We start from the raw sequence: 21,310 nt of genomic DNA, 5'->3' as shown, positions 1-21,310 counted from the left end.
ACCCTGGGATTCTTGGAAATACCAAGATATTTAAGGTTGGATACGAAAAGAAGTATGCTATGGTATATTTCAACGTCCTCCTGACGTATATACAATGCCACATACTGACAATTGGGTGGTCACATCTGTTTCTGCTTTCCCCTGTTCTTTTCGCTTCGTCTTCAGGAAATGGTATGGAGGGTTAATTGATTGTATGATGAATGGCGATCCTACAGAAGCAGAGTTTACAAGTTCTCCAATTTCAAATCAGATGTTAGGAGTATTAATAATGTATCAAGGTGGTCGTTGCATGTGGATGGGATGTCAGTTGAGAGAAGTGGGTTTCAAATTTTCATTTGTCTTTTACAGTCATGCGACGTCAACATGATAATAAGAGTGTCTAGAACTGTATTTTAGTTTCGTTAGTATGCCCCAATGAAATAATGGAAACGTACTATACCAGGTCTCTTTTACATCCGGTGCATGGAACTGACCCGGCTCTGTTTTATATCCATATATATGGGAAGCATCGGCATGGACTGACTATATTTCACACGATTTTGTAGCTTCTCTGCAATTCAAAGGCTAATAGAGGATGGAAGCAGTAATTCGAAAGCCAAATATCCCACAATTCACTGCAAAATTCGAATCCATACAATCCTCGTGCTATTCCTGAAGAGCAAAAACTTAATAACGTCAAGTAGCCTCGGAAACTTGAGCTTCAATAGCTTCCCTGATCTCAGAAAGCTCAAAGTGCTGCTTGCCCCCCGCTAAAGATTCGGAGCCCCTGAGAGGATGTCATTAGTATGAATCTGGAATCATGTATGGTTGAGATGTGCAGTTATCCCCGGTTTGAAATGTTCCAACCCAGATATCGCGGAAATGGGCACCTTCATATGCGAGATCTGCCTTTAAAGCCTTACAGAATATGGCTACATTGTGCTCGCACTTGTGCAACTTAGTTTCACAGGATTGTCAGGTTGGAGAATTTGTATTACCAGATGTGCAAATTCCAAAACAAGATATGGTATCTATATCATTTCTACATGTCTATCCTTCTTTTCTATGCCAAGATATTATTAGCTGCCACTTCCTTCTTTTGCTCTGCCTCAGCGCTTTCTACCTTCGCTCCCTCACCTTTCCAAACCTCTTCGATAACTCCGCCAATTTGTCCCAAGAACCTCGTTACCTCATCTTCCGTTCCAACTGTTATTCTCACACAACCAAGGCAGCCATGTTCCTTTCCTCTGAATCTAACCACGACTCCCCTGTTCTCTGCCAAGCTTTCATAAACCTTTCTTGCAACCTCGTTATCAGGCTGCCCATTCTCATTCAAAATCTCCACAAGCAAGAAATTACTCGCTACGCCACCTCTGAATCGCCCCACACCCTTGACCTTTGGCAATTCATTCAGTAACCTCTCTCTCTGTTCTACAATCTTCTCTTTATGTGCTGTCATGACTGACAATCCGTCTTCCTTCAACGCCTGAGAAGCAAGAGCCTCTGTAGGTGAGCTAATATTGTATGGTGCCTTCAAGTTGTTCAACAATGCCGCAATTTCAACACTAGCAAACGCGGCACCAAGTCTGATACCAGCTAAGCCAAATGCCTTACTCAGCGTCTGCAACACCACTAAATTTGGCCACTCGTTCACCCATTCCGCAAGTGATGATCCGTCAGGTGAGAAATCTATATATGCTTCATCGACCACCACTATACCATTCCACGTCTTGTGCAATAGTATTTGCTCAATCTGTTCTTTTGGAATTAAGGATCCAGTAGGGTTTCCAGGCGAACAGATGTATATGAGCTTGATGGGCTTTGGTTGTGGTTTCGACAGTGTGTCAAGAATAGCTGGAACATCGAGACCAAACTCAGGAGCTGGTAGTAATGGCACTTTAACGAGGGCTACATCGTTGACTTGCGCAGATACACTATACATGCCATAAGTTGGCGGGCAAACGAGAATAGAATCGACTGAGGGTGTGCAGAAGCAGCGGATAAGAGCATCAATTGCTTCATCGGAACCGACGCCGAGAAAGAGGTTGAGAGGGTGGAGGGGCAAATCGGTATGATGGTGGGTGTTGCGCAATTTGCATAAGAGAGATTTGAGAGGATGTTGATGAGGGTCGGGATAGCGATTCAGCCCAAGGAAATTGAGAGATTGGTTTGAAGTAACGCTCTCTGGAAGAGATGGGCCGTAAGCATTCTCATTGGCATCGAGAAGGATATTTGTTCCGTCATCTTTGTAATCACTAAATGGGAATATGAGTCAGTAAACAGACATTAGAGATGGGATTGTAGAACACTGACTCTCGTGCACAGCGATATGGCTCCAATGCAAGAATATTAGGTCGAGCACATGTCTGCAAGTTGAACGGGGAATCTGTACGAGAAGGCATTGTGATATGTGGTTGTTGCTTAATTATAAAGAGTCATGAATCTTGGAGGGGTTAGAAATATATTTTGAAGCCGAGCTCGGCAGCCTTCAATGCAAGGCTGACGACCCACTTTTGCACTTTTGATATCGATGACCAATTCGACCCACTTTTCACACACCCCTCCCCTTTCTTCTCGTTTGTCTTGACAAGTCAACACAATCGGAGAAACTCCACAAACCAATAGCATTTATCTTTCTTGGGTACGTGTTTTCTCAGAAGCAAATACATATGCAAAGGTTTCGATGGCGATACTTCAGACTTCCCAGCATAATTTCTACAATTCCAGTGCGAAGCTCACTTCCACCCATCTTTTCATTGATTGTCTACAGTAACATACTTGGGCGGCTGGCGTCAAGGTTTGGTTTCGAGATATACTTCCCTGCATCTTGTCTCTTGAGTTTACTTGCGCTTGCCTGTCGTGTGGCTTGTACACTAGCCAATTTCTCACCGGCACTCTCTTGTAATAATTCTTTTCTATGTTTGTTTCTTTGTTTGAACAGCTCCTTCTTATGCAACATTAAGCAAGATGCTTCACAGCATTGAATTCAAATGTTGATACAGATGCCCTTTAGCAACAGTGATGGCTCCGTGATTCTGGGTACTCAGCAGGGCTTTGTTTCATTGGTTATGGCTACGTAATACCAAAAGACTGTCATTGAACAAAACGCAAGGAATACATAGATTTGGAACATTCATTCGCAGGTTCCACAAGAAAATAATGTGGGTAAAGCAAAACCCCCAAGTCTGTTCGGCAGTCTACTTTGCAATTTAGATCAGAAAAAAGAGTGAGCTTTCCAGCTAATCAACGGCCTCCACTCAGCTAGTATCCTCTACCATTGTTGGCGCATTTGACAAGAACACTAGAATTATCAGCTTGGTGTAAATTCTTACATGAATCCACTTACTTTGGACTGACAGCTGGCCAACGTGCAGCACATGCCGAGCTTGCTCCATAACTGCAGCAGCTCGAGGACCCAGAGCCACCATTGACTCTAAAAGCCGAAGTTAGCAACTATTATCATTTGCAGACCACTTGGTGCTATGCAAGAAAGATTTGAACATGCAGCCCTGATACTAAAAGGGCAAATGGAAAGGAAAACTACTCACTGATAGATGTCACCGACATGATACGTTCCGCGTACTTGGGTACAAAAACCGCAATATTTTCCAGCACTGGCTCCGCTTTGGGACGTACAACCAGTGTTGTAGGAGCAAGCGCGGGCTATGAGTGTATCGGGCCCATCACGGGGTGTAATGGCGCTTCCTTCCTTGAAACCAGCCTCTGGAACTGGCTCCGCAATCGGCTCGGGCAGGGCAAGGGAAAGGGGCAGGAGAATGAGGAGTGATGTAAGCTTGAACTGCATGATGAAGCTTTTTTATTTGGCCAGTTTGAAGTAAGTCTGTAATATGTCGTTAGATTGATGATCGAAAATCAGGTTTTGATGTGAGAATGGACGCTTATATAGGCATTAAGCCTTTATTCAGCGGTGCTAGACATTCCAAGCATATAATCTTCTGGGAGCATTGTGGCCAGCGCATGAAAGCCAAACGTCACAGCATTTTCCTATCAAAAGGTGCAGTTTACCTGTCGACGACAAGTTCTGCCGCGTTCTTAATATTCTGTACTTGAGCCTGCTGATCAAAGTTGCTGAATTTTGAGCATAAAGAATCAGGTCTATCACCTGCATGCAGATCCTTTTCTTCTTCTCTTGAGGCTTTTGAAATCTTGGGGCCCCGCTCTCTCCCTTTTCGATGACGGAAACAAATTCTCAAGCCGTCTTGGCCTCTTGATATTTTAGTTCAAGATTCAACGAGATTCTTAGGGCTAGTTTGGATATAAAATCCGTGCTGAATTCGCTGAAATAATCTGTACTTTGTGTTATCGCGGATTCTGTGATGATATTAATCTGTTTTAAAAAGAGCGGATTATTAATTTGTGATTTTATAGTTTGGATATCAAATTTGTCAAATAATTTATGGTTTTTTTAGAATATTCAATTTAAATTTCAATTTGATATTAAACCTTATATTTAAAATTGAGAATTATATAAAAAGCTTTAATAAAGTAATGATCTTGAAAAAATGCTTAGAATTGGAAAAGAAATATATTTTGATTTTATCTTTCTTCTTTTTTTTCTTTTCAAAAAAAGAACCTTTTTTTGAAGTATTTTTGAAGCTATTTTCTATATATAAAATTATTTCAATAGCCAATAATGCAATCATTACTTAAAACACTTCGAAAGCATCTAGGAAATCGAAAATTATTAATGATAATAGCAATCGAAGATTTATATCTATACGAAAAAGAGGTAGAAGATTTCGAACTCGAAGTCTTTCTTCCCCAATTCATTATTTCAAACAAAAGCTTAAACCTATAGTAAAAGTAACCGAATCTCAAAGCCAACTTCGAGATTATAATACCTCCTTCTTTTCTCTCATTAGAGATTTACTATTCAACTCTTTTTACAATAACAATACCACCTTCAATTAAAAAAAGATACTCTCTATAAAAAAGAAAAGCTATATATAGATATTTAATTCAAATAAAGCTTATTTTAATTATATTAATTTATAATATATAGCAGGATTCCAAAATTGATAAGAGGCTTTCAACAAATATCGATATAGATAGTGATAAGAATAATAATAATGAGAGGGATATTGATAATAGCTATAATATCAATCAAGACCCAAACATAACATTTATAATAATTCAGAAAATAAAAAGAACCTTTTTACTAATACTATTAAAAGGAAGGATAAATCAGTAGATTCGGAAATTGAGATTGAAGATATTTTAAAGAAATCTATGAATTAATTCAAATAGAAACTCTATAAAAAGCTTCTTTTAAACTTAATACAAAGTTATCTACAAAAGATTAATCAACAATCAGATCAATTCATTAAATAAAGAATACTTTATTATAATCAATTTACATAAGCTATTACTTTAGAATATAAGATACACACTAATAGTAATAAGAATCTAACTAATAATCAAATTAAAAAGAAAATCAATTTGATATAAACATCCTCTTTTTTTATTGTTTATTTGATCTAATTGATTTGATTTAGATTAAGGAACGTTATGTAGAGTATCGGTATCTTTTTAATCTATCTGGTTAAGGTATTAGATTCAATAAAAAGAACAACACTATATAGCCTTATATACCTAATCATCTATAGAAAACGCTTCTATAAGCAAGTAAAACTAATAATCAAAAATATCATTGGCATTGAAGTTACTATACAGAAAGCTGGTCGATTCTTCAATTTCTATTCGAAACTTGTATAGTTAGTAGTAAATTTGCATATTACCCTACAGCTTTAATATAACAAATAATTATTTCTTTAGATAAGAAGAATAATCTTGCTGATTCAATATACTCTATACCTTTCTCAGATAAAAACGCTAAAAGATGAAATAAATATAGCTCTGGGATATACAAGATAAGGAATTCATATTTTTGAGATGTATTTTATTATTAACTGATTTATAATTAGAAACAGAGCGATATAAATAATCTATTGTAAACTACACATTATTGAAAAGGCCTCGAAAAACTATCTCTTCTGAAATTATAGATAGTTTATTTTATATTAATGAATCTTTAAGAGATTTTAATAAATCGAAAAACTATTCTAATGTCTTATATACTCAAATCGACAATCTACTGTTTCTTTGATATTAAGTATACTATATAATCACACAAAAACTATCCTAATAAATATAAGTCCCTAAAGGCTGATATTGCTTTTAAGCTTGTTGATTTCTTATAATATCCAGTGTCTGGTGTTTTGCCAATTTTATAGTAAGTTGCTGATGTTTATATATATAGGCTTATTTCAAGTAGAGTTTGTGAATAAGATCTATAAAGAGCTTAAAGAGTAGTACGAAAAGGAAAATAATGAAATGCCTCTATTATCCACTCCTTTATAACAAGCTTTAAATAAAGGGTGACTTCCAAGTTCTAATAGCTTTTGATTTAGCAATTCTATTTATTCTATTCTCTTTATTATATGTTTTTATCAATATAACCTTTGTATTTATTCAATTAGATATTAATATTATATCTTTCAATACCTTTGTCTTATTTGATATTAACAATATATGAGTACGAATAACATCTATTCACCAGCCCTAGGTATATGAAATAAAGAATATAAGTATGTAATAACTGGCTAGTAAGAAATGGCAAGTGAGAAACAGCTGGTGAGAAACGGCTAATGAGAAATGGCTAGTGAGAAACAGCTAGTAAAAACGGCTAATAAGAAAACTATAAAGTTTAGCCTCTCAAGATATAATATCCACTAATAACAGGGGTTGCCAGCTCCATTATTCTTCGAAGAAAAATGCTATCTATATCTTTAATAGTTTGCCTCTTTGTATGAAATGCACAATGTTGTAATACTATAAATTAAATCAATAATCTACTCAATTGATAAATAGAAAGGATAGAAAATGTACTCTCAAAATGAGTAACTATAAAGGATTCAACTACCTCTTGAATTGCTATAAGAATAGCAGCATTCCATTTCCAACACTTTTTATTAAGTGCAAATTGATCCGAAATCTCTTTAACTAAATATTGAAAAGGGGCTTTTTTTCAAGAGTAATTCGGTTGATTTTTGATACTTTTTAATCTCTTGTAATGCAACTGCTATATTTAATTAGTAAAAAAAAAGCTTAGAAATCAAGAAAAGGTTTACTTACTCTCCGCTTTCTATCAGTAAGCTCTTTTAGCAATTTCTGCTTTTCCTTTTTTAGATTACTTTCTTACACTTTGAACCTTTGTTTTCAAAGCTTTTTTTACACTTTTATTTTTAAAAAAAGGTAATCTTTTATTTATACCTAGCTTTTGTTTATTTATTAATCTCTTTTTGATATTAGTATGTAATATAGCTTCCCTATGTAATATATTTGTAGTTTATATTACAGCTATAGGATTTCCTAGAATATAGTGTTTTCAAGGCTTAGATTTGAATCATTTCAGTTTATTGTAAAAAAGGTTTCAAATATTCAAAAAGTGCATATCTAAAAAGCTTCAAGAATAGGGGTGAAAGGAATAAGCATTGAAAAATTAAATGTTTAGAAATATGTATTTATGAATTAATATATCATATATCATGTAATTCAATTAATCATACTATTTATTTCTTATAGAATATAGTTATTCCGAATACAAAAATATTATAAATAATATAAATAATGTGCTTTTAGAAACAACAATAACAATAACAATAATAAATGTTATATTTATAATATTGAATCTCTTCTAAGCTTCAAAGAATCAAAAAGATGCCAGTAGTAATTAAATCTAATAAGAAGAAGTTATAGAAAAAGTAAGAAAAATATTTGCAAAAGCGAAAAACTAGAAATATATATAATCAAAAGGCAAGAATAATATCTAAAAAACTAGAAGTCGAAAAAGAGAAAGATAGGAAAAAGTATTAGATTTTCTATACTTTGAAAGTGCTTTGTAAAACTTCTGATTTTTTAAAGATATCGAAGAATAGATAAGATAAAATGATTATACAAACTCGATTGAATATCAAAATGCAACAATCCTAGTATGTGAATCTAAATGAAAAATCTGATTTTAATTAATTTTATTTAGAAAAGTGTTGAAAGCAAAAAACCTTATTTAAAATAATGATAATCTTGTATTAGAATCTGAATCAGATGATTCCGAAATAGATTTTGAGGGTTGAGAAATCGATATTAATAAAAAAGAGGAAAAGAAAAAAAGAAATTTGATAATAAAGAAAAGAACAATAAAGTTAGAGAATTTGAAAAGATTAATTTAAAAGATTTGAATATTAATTAAGAATTAAAATAAGTATGAAGGTGTAATATTTATTGATTCTATAAATACTAATATATAAGTTTAGGTAATTAGACTTTCTGGGATTTTGATTTAAATTAAAGCTTGGAAAACTAGTGTAAAGTAATTTATAATTATTTAAAGAATCTAAACAAAAAATTGATAAAGAATCTTCGGATTTTTTATAGATAAAAGATTGTTTAGATAGGTTTATTTTGATTTTTTTTATTAACTATTTCTCTTTAGTTATTTCTTATTTACTATTCCTTATTTATTATTATATCAAATTATTAATATATTAATAGAGTATATTTGTATTCTAATAAACTTTTTTATAAAATATTTAGTTATCGACAATATATTATTTAGAGAAATCTTGCTTTTTGAAGCTTTGATATTTTGAAGCTAAAGGGAAAGAGTGATATCAAGCTTCCTGGATCTGAAGAATAATGAACTTTTAATAGAACTATAATCCAAAAAGATATGGATTTTGGATTTCTAAAGATGGGGTAAGATATAAGCAAGCTTGGAATCTATTTTATTATATAGAATGAAAAAAAGATCTCTCTTAACTCCTTAAAGAATTCAAAGAAATACTAGAAGTTATAATAGAAGATAATAATAAATAAAGAAACCCTAATGATTATTTTCTATTCTAATTATATGTATTTATCAAATTCTATTTCAATATGGTATTGCTTTTCTTTTCTTATGCTTTTCGAACTCTTTTCATTTTGTAATAATCTCTTTATATAGCCTTTGCAATTCCTTATCGAAAGTAATCCATAGATTATAACGAAATAGAGTCTAATTCGTTATTACTTGAATTCATTATTATATTATTTATAGTGCTTGAAATATAATCAATAATATAATCAAATTGAATTTCGAATAAATCTTTTTGAAACTATTTTGTTGAATAAAGTTATATAAAATATACAAAGTATAAATTATATATATTTGAGTTGTATATAAGTATTTTTATTGTTATATTAGAAATAAAAAGCGCATTTTGAGTATTTCAAAAATTCTTTTAATCTTATTTCGTAAAAAAGAATGTCAAAGATTGAAAAGCTTTTTTAATATTTTGGATATTTTATTGAATCCCAATTACTTTATAAATAATATCTTACCCCTTTGAATAGAATAAGAACCTGCCCAATATTTATATATCCTGTATTATCTAGATAATAATAACCTTTTGGAATTCATAAACCTTTTGAAATCAAAGTATTTAAAAGTATCTTTTGATTATTTACAGAACCTTTTCAACCAGCTAATATATAACAGAATTATAAATTGAAAATAATTATTACAAGAATATTCTATGTGTTGGTATCACCATGGGATGGTGAAGTAATATAGTACTAATGATTCATACTATTGTAATATTGCTTGAGGTTCTAAAAGCTAAAGGCTACAAACATATATGCTATAGTACGGGAGCGCTAGTGTATACACTAGCGCGGTTAGTCACATAATCCCTATCCTAATACTAGCGATTTTCTAAAGTCGTTGTATTGTATCTTTTCTAATTAATATTCTTTTCTCAATATAACTATCTATACTATTAATTTCTTTTAATCTATTTTATAATCTTAATCTTTATGGTGTTATTATTAATCAAGTCCTTTAGGACTTGATACAGTTTAGATTTAGTTATTGTATTTGCTGGATTAGATTCTTTATTAATCTATTTGATTTTTATAATCTCTTATTTCTTGTATACTTTTCGAATTATTATTATATCAATTATTAGTCTCTTTTTGATAGTTGTACTAAACTTTGTGAGATAATTATATAATGATCTCGAGTCGATATATATGATTAATAGTATTTTGTGATTTGAAAAGATCTTATCAAGTGTGCCTTTAATTGTTATGCTAATATCAAAGCCCAAAACTATACTATAGAGCTCTAATACTAATATACTTTTAGTAATTCTTTTACACTTGATTGATAATCAATAAATGATATTAGCCCTATTGAATTTGTTTATTAGAATAATAATATATCTAATCTGGAAGAACAAATCTTTGTTGTTAGTAAAGAACATATTTATAAATATAACTAATTTGAGAGAGTCCATATTAAATGAAACAAATTGTAATCTTTTCTCTGAGTTGTCAATCTATCATTAATGCATTTATTGAAAATATTAGTATCTTCTTTTTTTGAATTAACTATTTATATTATATATAACAAATCAAAGGCTGCCTCTGATTAATATATAATTACTATATATACTCCTCGAACACATTATATAATATACTGGTCTTTTACTATCACCAACTTTCTAAACTTACTATATGTACTTTATATATTAAATGGTTCTGAATTAACTAAATAAAGGTTTTCATATTATTTTTTCTAATTGAAATAGATTATATTATTATTCTATTAAATAATCAGATTATTATTAAATTTAAATAATATATCTGGTATAAGTATTTCACATTCTTTTACTATGAATTTAGTGTTTCTGAGTTCAGCTTATTCACAATTTGTGAATACTTTATTAGTTATAATAAGTATATTATTCATTTGTAATCCAACAATACCGAATACTGTATTATCTTTAATTGTATACAACAAATATAAATTATAGATCGATTATATTATCTTAAGAATATTAGTATAATGCTTATAATAAATGCTAAACCAATAATTGCCTGCTTCCAGAATATTATATAATGATTATACAACTTGTAGGATAAAGTTTTTTGGAATATTTATTTCTAGTGATGATTGAGTATAAAACTTTTGAACTAAGTTCGATATCGATTGTGTATATACTTATATAATATCGCGAATACTTATGGTTACCTTGTTCTTAGATAGTATTACTATTACTATTAATATAATATATTAGCTAATACATTGTATTATTAGTAATTATATTAAAATAGTATCTTTTCCTTAATCTTTTCATATTTGTATAATTAATCGGAATTTGGGAAATACTTTATCAATTTCTTTATTCTTAATTTTATCAATAAAACAAGAATTAAAAATCCTTATACTTATAGGGATATCCATAATCTTTATAAATTGGAAAATACTATTTTCTATAAGTCTATTAACCTCCTTTCGTTTTAATTTCATAAAAATTATTGATAGTAAGATATCAGTAGACACTATATAGTATTTAATATACTATATATTATTAGACTTATCTTTTTTTAATAAAAAAATCAACAAATTCAATAGGTATTCTGTAAATTCGATATTTTCTCCTTTCACGAAAAGTATTGATTATACTGGAATTACTACTTAAGGGATTCATTGTTGTTGAGGTTGGGGATTCCTGGATATATCCAAAAGGGTCTCCTCTGGATTCCTATTTCTGGTAATAGCTGGTAAGGGGGTAAATATAATTTTGCCAGATTTTGGTAAAGTTGTTCTGCTTGCACTAAATATAGCAAGTTGCCCTTATTATGTCAATCCAGCTTGTACAAATGATATTTGTATTGATTCGATAAATGGTTGGGGTTAATCCTGAGACTGATTTTGTATATCCTTTATATAAGGTTTAATCTGAATAGTGCGGAATTCCGTTGATTTGCTTAATAGTTGTATTATACATATCTCATCTTTTATATCCAATAAATAATATGATTCTATTTATTCTTTATATTCTCTTTATATTCAAATCTTCGAATTAACAGATAAATCATATAAAGCTATTATAAATAGTCCATTTCGCTAACTCAAAGTGTTAGATACTTGTTATATCACTTATAGTTTATGAATCTCATTTATTACTTTCTTAATTGCTGATTGTTATTATAGAACTGTAGGTATAAATAGATCAGATTCAGATATTCGCAGATATACTCCAAAAACTAGAAGTATTGGAATTAATCCATTTGATCCTGTAGTGTTATTTATTGCTTTTATAGTTATTTATAGTATTATCTCTTTTATAATAAAACTATCAAGTTTGTTGGAGATAATAGTATACACTCTCTTAATAATTGTATAATAATATTCAACTATGCTAATTAACCAATATGCTTCAATTAGTATACTCTTTGTTCTTGTTGATATAATTGCAGTGTATTGAACGAATTTCTTACTTACAAAGTTCTTCCCAATATTATATATAATAAAATCTAGTGAATTAATATAAGTATCCATCCAGCATTTTCGAAGTATATCGAAAGTGTGTTTTGTAGTGACATTGTTTAGCCATTATATAGCTTGGAATTATATATTTTTATTAATAATGTATAGAATGGGATAATATTAATATATATGATATTAATTATTATTGAGTAGTTGAAGTCAATATTATTTTATAAATTAAATTTAAATCAATCCAGTGATTTTCTGTACTTTTGACAATATTGATAAAACTTGTTAAGCTTATCAATCTTGGCTTTTGAGATATTATTATGACCAGCTTATTATAGTACTTATAAAAGTCTATATATTAATAGATAATCAAAGCAATGGTATAGGCATTATAATTCTATATCGATAAGGTAATATTCACTATTTTTGATAATTTATTATATGAACTACTATATATTTATTTACTATAATAGAACTATATACTTGTTGCATCGAATGTAAGAGTAACTTTCTTCTATTCTTGTAACAACAGTGTTGATGATATTATTGTAGTATATATCGAAACAATCTATATCATTAAGTGACAATAGGAATAATGTTTCTGTATCTATAATATGAAATTCGATAGTTCCTAGGGGTAGATGGAGTTTGACTGATTCGAAAGATTTAGCTCTTCCAATCCCGAATATCATGTTTGCAACTCCTGCTCTGCTTTTGTTTAAGATAATATTCTCAATAATTGTTTTGTATACTATATATAATTGAATTCTACTATGGATTATTCTGTTGTAGCTATATTAATAATAATACCCTTAAACTCTTTGAAATTGTATTCGTTTATAAATATAGTTTCCTTTCGATTTGATGTATTAGGATATAAATAAATATTTTATTAATCAATCTCATTATAATCTCTTTATTATTAATAAGTCCGTTTTGAGTAATAAAGCTTGAATATAGTTTTTTGTTTGATAAATCTTAAAATTTATATTAAGCAAAGTAAAGCTTCGATTTTCTTATTAATATTAATATCAGATTTTCTTAATATTATTTGATTAAGATCTTTATATTTAATAAGAAACTATTTAAAAACCTTTATTAAAATTATTATTAATACCCTTAAACTACTCCTTATATTTATATCATAACTTGTTATGTTTCTTCTTGTTATATCTGATTAATTAATAATTATTCTTTTTGTAAACAAAATACTTCTTTTTAGTTTATAATTTGAATAATTATTAATTATCTTATTCAAATCCTTTATTCTAATTGTATCCTTCTTTACATTAATATTTCCGGTTAGTATAGAATATTATATTTTTGTTTGGATAAGCCAGCTTTTATATTATAATAGCTAAACAAAGTTCTTTAAAAAAACTTGATATATTATTAGCTAGGCAAAAACAAGTTAGAAAGTATATTAATATTGGTGTATATATATTGATAATCTTTTAATAAAGTAAATTCTCTGTTTTAATTATATTACTGAATTTTTTTGTATAAGTGATGTAATCTTATCACTATCTGTTATAGATAATGAGTGATTGATTTTTTATTATTCTTTGGTTGTGTTATTATACTCTTAGTATAACAATTTTCTATTATTATATAATATTCCTTTTATACTTGAGGTCTTTGAATGTATTTATAAACAACTTGCGAATTTCCTATATTAATATCGGTATAGTCTCTAAATTTGTATAATAGAAATCAAGTGCTGTATCGATAAGCATAGCAGGGAATGCTCTTAGGAATAGATTGTTAGATAGATTAACATATTGGTAATTATTGAGGAATATGTTGAATTTGTGTATAAAATTGTTATTTTGTTTGTTATATTTATTATTCTTGTTATAAAGTTTCATAAGATTTCTGAAAAGTTGATCAATATTTATGATTCTTGGTAATAGATTTGAGAAGATCTTCGAAATGCTGTAATTATATCCTGAATTATCTCCTCCTCCTTCTTCTATAACCGTTTCTATTTCTACCACTACTATTCCTACTATAATCATCTTATAGGAAATCGTTTTCCTTTACCTCCATTACCTCCTCTTTCTTTTCCTTTATTCGAATCACTATCACTATCAAATAGATTACTAGATAATTGATTACTTTTCTCTTATAATAATAAAGACAATTGTAATAATAGAAAATCGAATTGTCGAAAAGATATTTTAGATCAAAACTATTCATATTGAACTAGCTGTGAAGATAATGGTTTCTTCTGATTATAGAATAAATATACGGGTAAGTTGGGTTTACTATTTTCTTGTAGAAAGCTGGTATTAGGTTGGAGACGGATTTATAGTAATAAGGTACTTGTGGTTTTGATAATGCTTTTGTTTAATATTAATACCTTTTCTTTACTATCTAAAGAGCTGAATCCTGAAATTATTATAATCTGAAATAGAATACTTGATAATTGCAGTAATCTGTATTAATTGAAACCTGATGGTCCGAACTAGCCGCTTACTTGAGATATCTTAGATTCTTTTAATAATATATATATAAAAGCTCGAATATCTTTTTATCTATTTTCTTCTATATACTTTTCAATCGAAATATAAATCCCTTATCTACAAATATATTCACAATCTCTTTATCTAACCATTTTTTATATAATAATCGGATTATATCAATTAAAATATCATAAATAAATTATATCATACAGATCTCATATTTCACCAACAAACACACCATACAAATATAATTTGTATTTCAACTTATATAAAAGATATATACCGACTACTTGAAAATATTCCGAATTGAAATATTCAAATTCACGAAAGTAATCCGATTATAGCTTGCTATCATAATACTTCGATTATTGATATTCATAAAATTTATATTTACAAAAATCTCTAATCTCTTTTATACCTATTTTCTTTGTAAGATTAATAAATTATTCTATTATTACTCAGCCATTATATTAAAATCATTAATCACAATAACTAATAATACAATCGATTCAGCCACACTTCCAATATTATTATTATATTTAGACTTATACTCCACAGAATTGTTTTTATAAGATCCTATCATATTGATGAATAATAAATAAATAATAAGTGAAATACTTAAATATAACTTTATCAAAATCCAATAAAGTTATACTTATTCATTAGAAGATAGTGCTTAGCTTGAGCTGATAACTACTGGTTTGTATTCTTCAATACACATTGCTTTGAAGAATAAAATATAAATTAAAATTAATTATAAGGGTTATTACTATATTACTAATTAAACTTGATTTATGAATATTAAATTATATTGAATTAATACTGAATATAAGAACTACCACTACATTACTAACAATCCTTATTTATACAAAAACAAATATCAAACCATATTACTTTGATATAAGAGCTTATACCTTTTAGAAAAATATCAATCTTAGTTACAAACTTATATTACATTTGAAATTAAAGTGCCAGACTCCTGATCTATAATATCACTAATTAGTATTGATATCACCATAGAGATAGTGAAATAATATAGTACTAATAATTTATATTATTATAATATTGCTTGAGGTTCTAAAAGCTAAAGGCTACGAACGTATATGCTATAGTGCGGGGGCGCTAGTGCATGCGCTAGCGCGGTCAGTCACATGATCCCTATCCCAACACTATGCAGTATACCCTTTTCGATTAAAATAAGCAGATCGATCTTCGAAAGATACTATTGCTGGAATAAAGATACCATTAAGAGCTTCTAGACAATTTACAAAATATATATAATATTTTTCATCTTCTACTACTCGAAAAAAAAACGAATTGTATAATTGGATTCGGTAGTTTTATTACTAATAGATATAATATTATTATAGTATCTAAAACTTGATAAAACCATTTTAAAGTATATTAGAATAAACCAATAAGTAGATTTATATAAAGTGTTTTTTGTAACTATAGATTGTTTCTTTAAAATAAAAAAAGGCTTTAGCTATACTATATATAATTCCATGCTGGTTTACGATATAGAGAAATACATATAGTTTTTGATCAATTAAAGCATATTGAAAGTGTTATAGCTTTGTTTTTTCGTGACAAAACTCAATCAAAAGTCAAAAAGTATGTAGAGGTATATACAATTATTCTTGACAATATTGAGGATATTTAGAATCAAGAAGAGATTGTATTTTAAATTCACCAGAAATACTAGTTCTTTTTTTCGAAATTGGAGTACAATAAAAAGAGCTAATAACAATAGCTAAATTATAAATCAAGATAGGAATAAACTGTTCAGAATTATTAATCTCATTATCATTTATTGTGAATAAGAAAAAGATAGTTTACAATCTAAATCATTAATAGAATCTAAAGCTATAATAAAAAGAATATTGAAGAATCTACTTTTAAACTAAACTATATATATTTTAGTATGTGGGGAATAGAAATATAAAGTAATCTAAATCGAAATCAAAAATGATTTAAAGAAAAATAAAGATACTCTATAAACTTAGGTATTTGAAATATTAATATTATTATAATACTATATGAATATAAGATGAAAGACCTATAAAAGCCTATAAAAAACACGGATTATTTATCAGATTAAAAATGAGGACTGTTTTTTTTAATTCTTGTTTTCAATCTACATCCTTGTTTTTCTATACAAATTTGATGAAAAACACAGATTATTTAATATCATTTTAGAGTAATCCATCTCCTTCCCACCTCGAAATATACTAAATTCATTGAAATACGAATTATTTGATAGAATCCGCGATTTGATATTCAAATATAAATTCAAAATCCGCTTTTAAAAAGAACGGAATATTCAGTGGATCCAGCGTGGATTTGTATATCCAAACTAGCCCTTAGCTACTAGAAAGGTTGGCGCTCTCGCACCAGATTGTATATTTGATAATATAATTCTTTCAATGAAAAGCTTCCGCTTATAATTAGAGAATGAATGTCTGCTTCATCTATGATCAATATCGAGTTATCGATTACCCAATTATCACATATGAGAGATATTGCGACTCTCTGCTATGAGAGTTGCTAGGCGAAACTCCGCATGTTAGCAAAAATTCCCAAGATCTAGGGTTGATCACTTCTCACATTTTTAGAAATGTTCCAGCTAATTCAAGCCCAACTATATGCTTAGTGGCAACGACTGACAGATAAATGAGGTTGCAAAGTGTATGAGATTGAAGTCGAAGCTGCGACTAAAAGATGTAAGATCTGTCCTGGTTTAGTCCGACTTGGCGTAAGAGGCTGCATGTACGTATTTTTTCTAGGCACCAACATATGTTCTTTGTGTAACACTATGCAGAAATGAAACAGAAACGGGCAAGTTTGTTAAGCCTTCTTATTTTTCGCTGTAAATAACTCCAGCCTCAGAGTCTGGGAATGTTCGCATGGAAGGATTGTCAAACGAGCTGCGAAAGCCTACTGCACAATGGCGACACACAACAAATCACGATACTTCGTGAGGGAGAAGACACTTCTACATCCTGGCTCTGCAATTCGATCTTTCAATCTTGACATCATAATAAGTGCGGGATAGAGGGGATGGTATGTTTTGGTATGCAAGGGCGGATCGTCGCTGCGGCTAGAGATGACGAACTCAGTCTATCATGTAAATATACGCAGATGACACGAAAAGTTGAAATCGACAATTTACGGCTACACATGATTTACATAACAGCAGTGGATCTGCCAAAGATATTTATTTATTTATTTATTTATAGTGATTAGCATCTATTATCTAATCTCCCAAAGGATATTCTAAACATACTAAAGAGCGGGCCTACAGGCCACTAGCGTTCCAGCTGCTCATAGTAATATAATGTTAGCTAATCAGGAGCTTGTTGCCTCTAGTATTCCCCCGCTCAATACTGCTTATAGCGATTCTGCAGTTGTTCTATCTAAGGGTTTGTGATCCTGTTTCAGAGAGCCTTGTTTCGTATGCTATCCGGGTGTTGGCGGATGATCAGGTCGATCGCTGTCGATCGGGAGAGCGCTTGGAGCGCTTATAGCTGTTCGGTGCGGGTCTTAGGTTGATTAGAGTGAAAAGCTTATCCTCAAAGTATTGGAGTAGGTTGGAATTCGTATAGTTTCACATAGTTTGAATATATCCTAGTATAGAATCTAGATCTAACGAGAAGGTTAGTAAAGCTATATTGTGTTTGCAGGATGTGGTTGATATATACTATTGTGTCCTATTCGGATCGAAATCGATTTGGTATAAGCGGCCAGTCGCTGTGTATCTGATTATTGATTGAATATTGAAAGAAATGCAATATACTTTTCTCAATCCCATATATACAGATATTCGTACTATTTTCGTGATTGAATTTGATATGATAGGCTGCAAAGTTACCATGTTTGGTTCGCATCGCTATAAGTCTGTATAGTATTCTGCGAGGGAGCTTGAGGCTTTCCGGTTCCGAGATATCATATACCGGTTTCCATGCATTGTACGTTTCGGAGATCAGGCCCCTTTTTTCCTTCTACTATCTGCTTTTGGAGCGCTGATATTTGGTATATAGGACAGAGCGGGAGCTGCTGACTGTGGGGAGGCAGGATGGGCCAGGGTCAAGCGGCCCAGCCGTGCCCTGATCATCTACCAAAGATATATGTCATCCATACTGGATATATGTTGCAGAAGCCTCTAACATATTGTGGCTGGAATTACTTGGCTAGTGTTTTTCACTTAATGTATACAACTCGAATCTTACGAATCGCTTGTACAATCAGAAAGCACTGTTCAATCCAAGAAAGCGAGGTTTGAAACTGGGACTTTCATAAAATCATCTAACACTCGTTCCAAATAATCTTCTTCTCAAAGTGAGACACCCAATAACTCGACAAGTGGCTCGAACCATTACTTCACCGATAATGAAGGGCTATAAGGATAAGCGATAGGAACAGGAAGGCTGTGAATCTTCACCGTTCATTTCGGACTACTGATCTGACTTTTCTTTACACAATTGATGACTTTTTCAACTATATGCATCTAATTGGCCGTCCTTGGGCATTATAGCCAATCACCCCAAAGGGAATACTTCCCGACAATTAACTGAATCTGAAATGACGTGTATTCCTTCTCTATCCTTGCAGTGTGATCTAGAAGTACAAACTTCTTATCAGTTTTTTGGAATGGAAGAATCCATTCTTCAGTTGCACAATCTTGTCGTACACAAGTATGTGGCTGTGCAGCCTGCTGGTGCATGTATTTTTCGACATTCTTGATATCCGAACAAAAATATTCATTTATTCAGAGCCTTATTACCACCGTATAGATCGATCCAGCTATGGATACCGTAGGCGGTGCTTAAGCCTACCACAATTAATCATCATGCACTTACGTTTTACAGCAGATACTGTCGGTGTCTGTGATAAAACCAATGCACTCAGTTAATGGATTGTCCTAAATGTAGCGATTGATGGCATTAGATTATGGCTAGTCGCCAGAACTGAAAGTTGATATAACGTGGGACTGAGCAGTGATTCGCTTAGATGCACCTAGTCCCTTGAACGAATGCTCCAGAAAGCAGTTTCTCTGATGAATGGAGGCTTTGTTTACACAGCATAGGTGTGGATGTGGTCTGCACAGCCCCGGGACAGTCTAGGTCACGACGACTGCGATTGTTTGTGCTCGCCACGTGGATGTACGCCTACATCGATTCTGATTAAAGCATCCCGATCTTTAACTCAATCAAGGCCGTATTTAGAAAGTATCTATTGCTGCTGGGTAATAAATACTCATCCATCGCCGATGCAGTTGAAGCAATACTCATATGATTGCACAAGGATGCTTATCTTCGAATCAATGGGGTTAACTCATACTTGCTGCAAACCTGAGAATTTCTGCGACTCCTGGAGGAGAAATAGATATCTTCTTCGAGCAAGCTATCAGCACCATGAATACAAACTTGAGGAAGCTTTGGAAATGCTCGAACAATGCTATCAAGCGTATCGTGGCCCTATGGAGATGTTTCCGTTTAATTTATTGGATTTTTTACTCGGCGACCCTTCGCAAGGATCTCAAGATAATTACGGCATGGTGAATTGGCAGCAAAAGGATCAGTCATCAGGGATTGAAGATGCTGAAGAACTTACTGAACAAGAAGAGCTTACTGGGGAAGGAGGAGAAGTTGCGGAAGAAGTGATAGACAACGAGCAGAATGACTGTCGGGGAAAAGAAAGAGACTCATCACTACTAGTGCAAAGTATCTATTTGAGAATATCCTATCGGGAAGCTTGATGTTTTTTTATCTAATGCATGAAGTGTATCAGAATAGCTAAATACTTTGTATTTGCTAGCAACTGCGAGAGGGGTTTGTGGTATCGAAATTGTGTAGTTTTAGTATAAGTACACAAAGACTTGGAATATATTTTGCAGCAAGCCAATGACTACCACATACGACCATAGACTGAAGAGAATTGGGCATCCCGTCCGCTCTGCCATACACAAGCTTCAGATCGGTGGATTAGTAGTTGGGTGGGTGACCACCAGCGAATCCCCACTGTTGTATGTTTTGGAATCTTTTTGTCCACTTCTCCGACGGTTCAAGAAGCATTCGAGAAAATATCCATTTGCCATATTTCCGAATACAGGTTGAGATGAGTGCATTAGCTTACAGATGAACTTGCTGTCCAAGCTCTGTATCAACTCTTCTTTTGCCTTACGATGAGTAATTGGGAGGATTGCTCTATCTTCGGAGTTCGGATGCTCGCTCTGAAGTTGAACCAATGAAAATCCAAGCAAAAAGCATCGTGTGCTTCTTATAGAGGCCCTGCTTTCTTCTATCATGATTGGATAAGAACTGTCCGTTGAAAAGTTCATGCAAATTCAAAGAGACAATCCACATCACTTAGCGCGGTGAAGTCGTGTCATCAATTTTCATAGTCGACATGCGTGGCCGCACGCCAATGCAGCTTGGCAGGGATAATCATGAGCGGTTGTGCCACCAACGAACCGAGTGGGGAAATATGCATGACCGATGGATACACGTCTACCAACCGAGAT

General features: G+C 31.4%; 3 protein-coding genes across 3 annotated transcripts; 1 reads left to right on the top strand and 2 right to left on the bottom strand.

Annotated features, from left to right (window-relative positions):
• Positions 1-874: 874 nt before the first annotated feature.
• EAF02_003720 (uncharacterized protein) lies at positions 875-2,531 on the bottom strand. Its single transcript, XM_038899768.1, has 2 exons — positions 2,293-2,531; positions 875-2,234 (listed from the first exon to the last, which is right to left on the bottom strand). Exons 1-2 carry the CDS (start codon positions 2,379-2,381, stop codon positions 1,043-1,045), a joined length of 1,281 nt encoding a protein of 426 aa, XP_038760695.1. The 5' UTR covers positions 2,382-2,531; the 3' UTR covers positions 875-1,042.
• A 546-nt stretch (positions 2,532-3,077) lies between these two features.
• EAF02_003719 (uncharacterized protein) lies at positions 3,078-3,824 on the bottom strand. Its single transcript, XM_038899767.1, has 3 exons — positions 3,528-3,824; positions 3,326-3,412; positions 3,078-3,280 (listed from the first exon to the last, which is right to left on the bottom strand). Exons 1-3 carry the CDS (start codon positions 3,782-3,784, stop codon positions 3,241-3,243), a joined length of 384 nt encoding a protein of 127 aa, XP_038760694.1. The 5' UTR covers positions 3,785-3,824; the 3' UTR covers positions 3,078-3,240.
• A 16,286-nt stretch (positions 3,825-20,110) lies between these two features.
• EAF02_003718 (uncharacterized protein) lies at positions 20,111-20,545 on the top strand (the record flags this gene model as incomplete). The annotated part of the gene is made up of 1 exon (XM_038899766.1): positions 20,111-20,545. The coding sequence occupies one exon, from the start codon at positions 20,111-20,113 to the stop codon at positions 20,543-20,545; it is 435 nt and encodes a 144-aa protein (XP_038760693.1).
• Positions 20,546-21,310: the final 765 nt, after the last annotated feature.

This window comes from Botrytis sinoallii (genome assembly GCF_014898435.1).
Source record: "Botrytis sinoallii strain Bc 23 chromosome Unknown BSIN_005, whole genome shotgun sequence".
NCBI classification, from domain to species: Eukaryota; Fungi; Ascomycota; class Leotiomycetes; order Helotiales; family Sclerotiniaceae; genus Botrytis; species Botrytis sinoallii.
The sequence above is the reverse complement of the archived record's forward strand: the minus strand, read 5'-3'. Positions and strand labels throughout refer to the sequence as shown.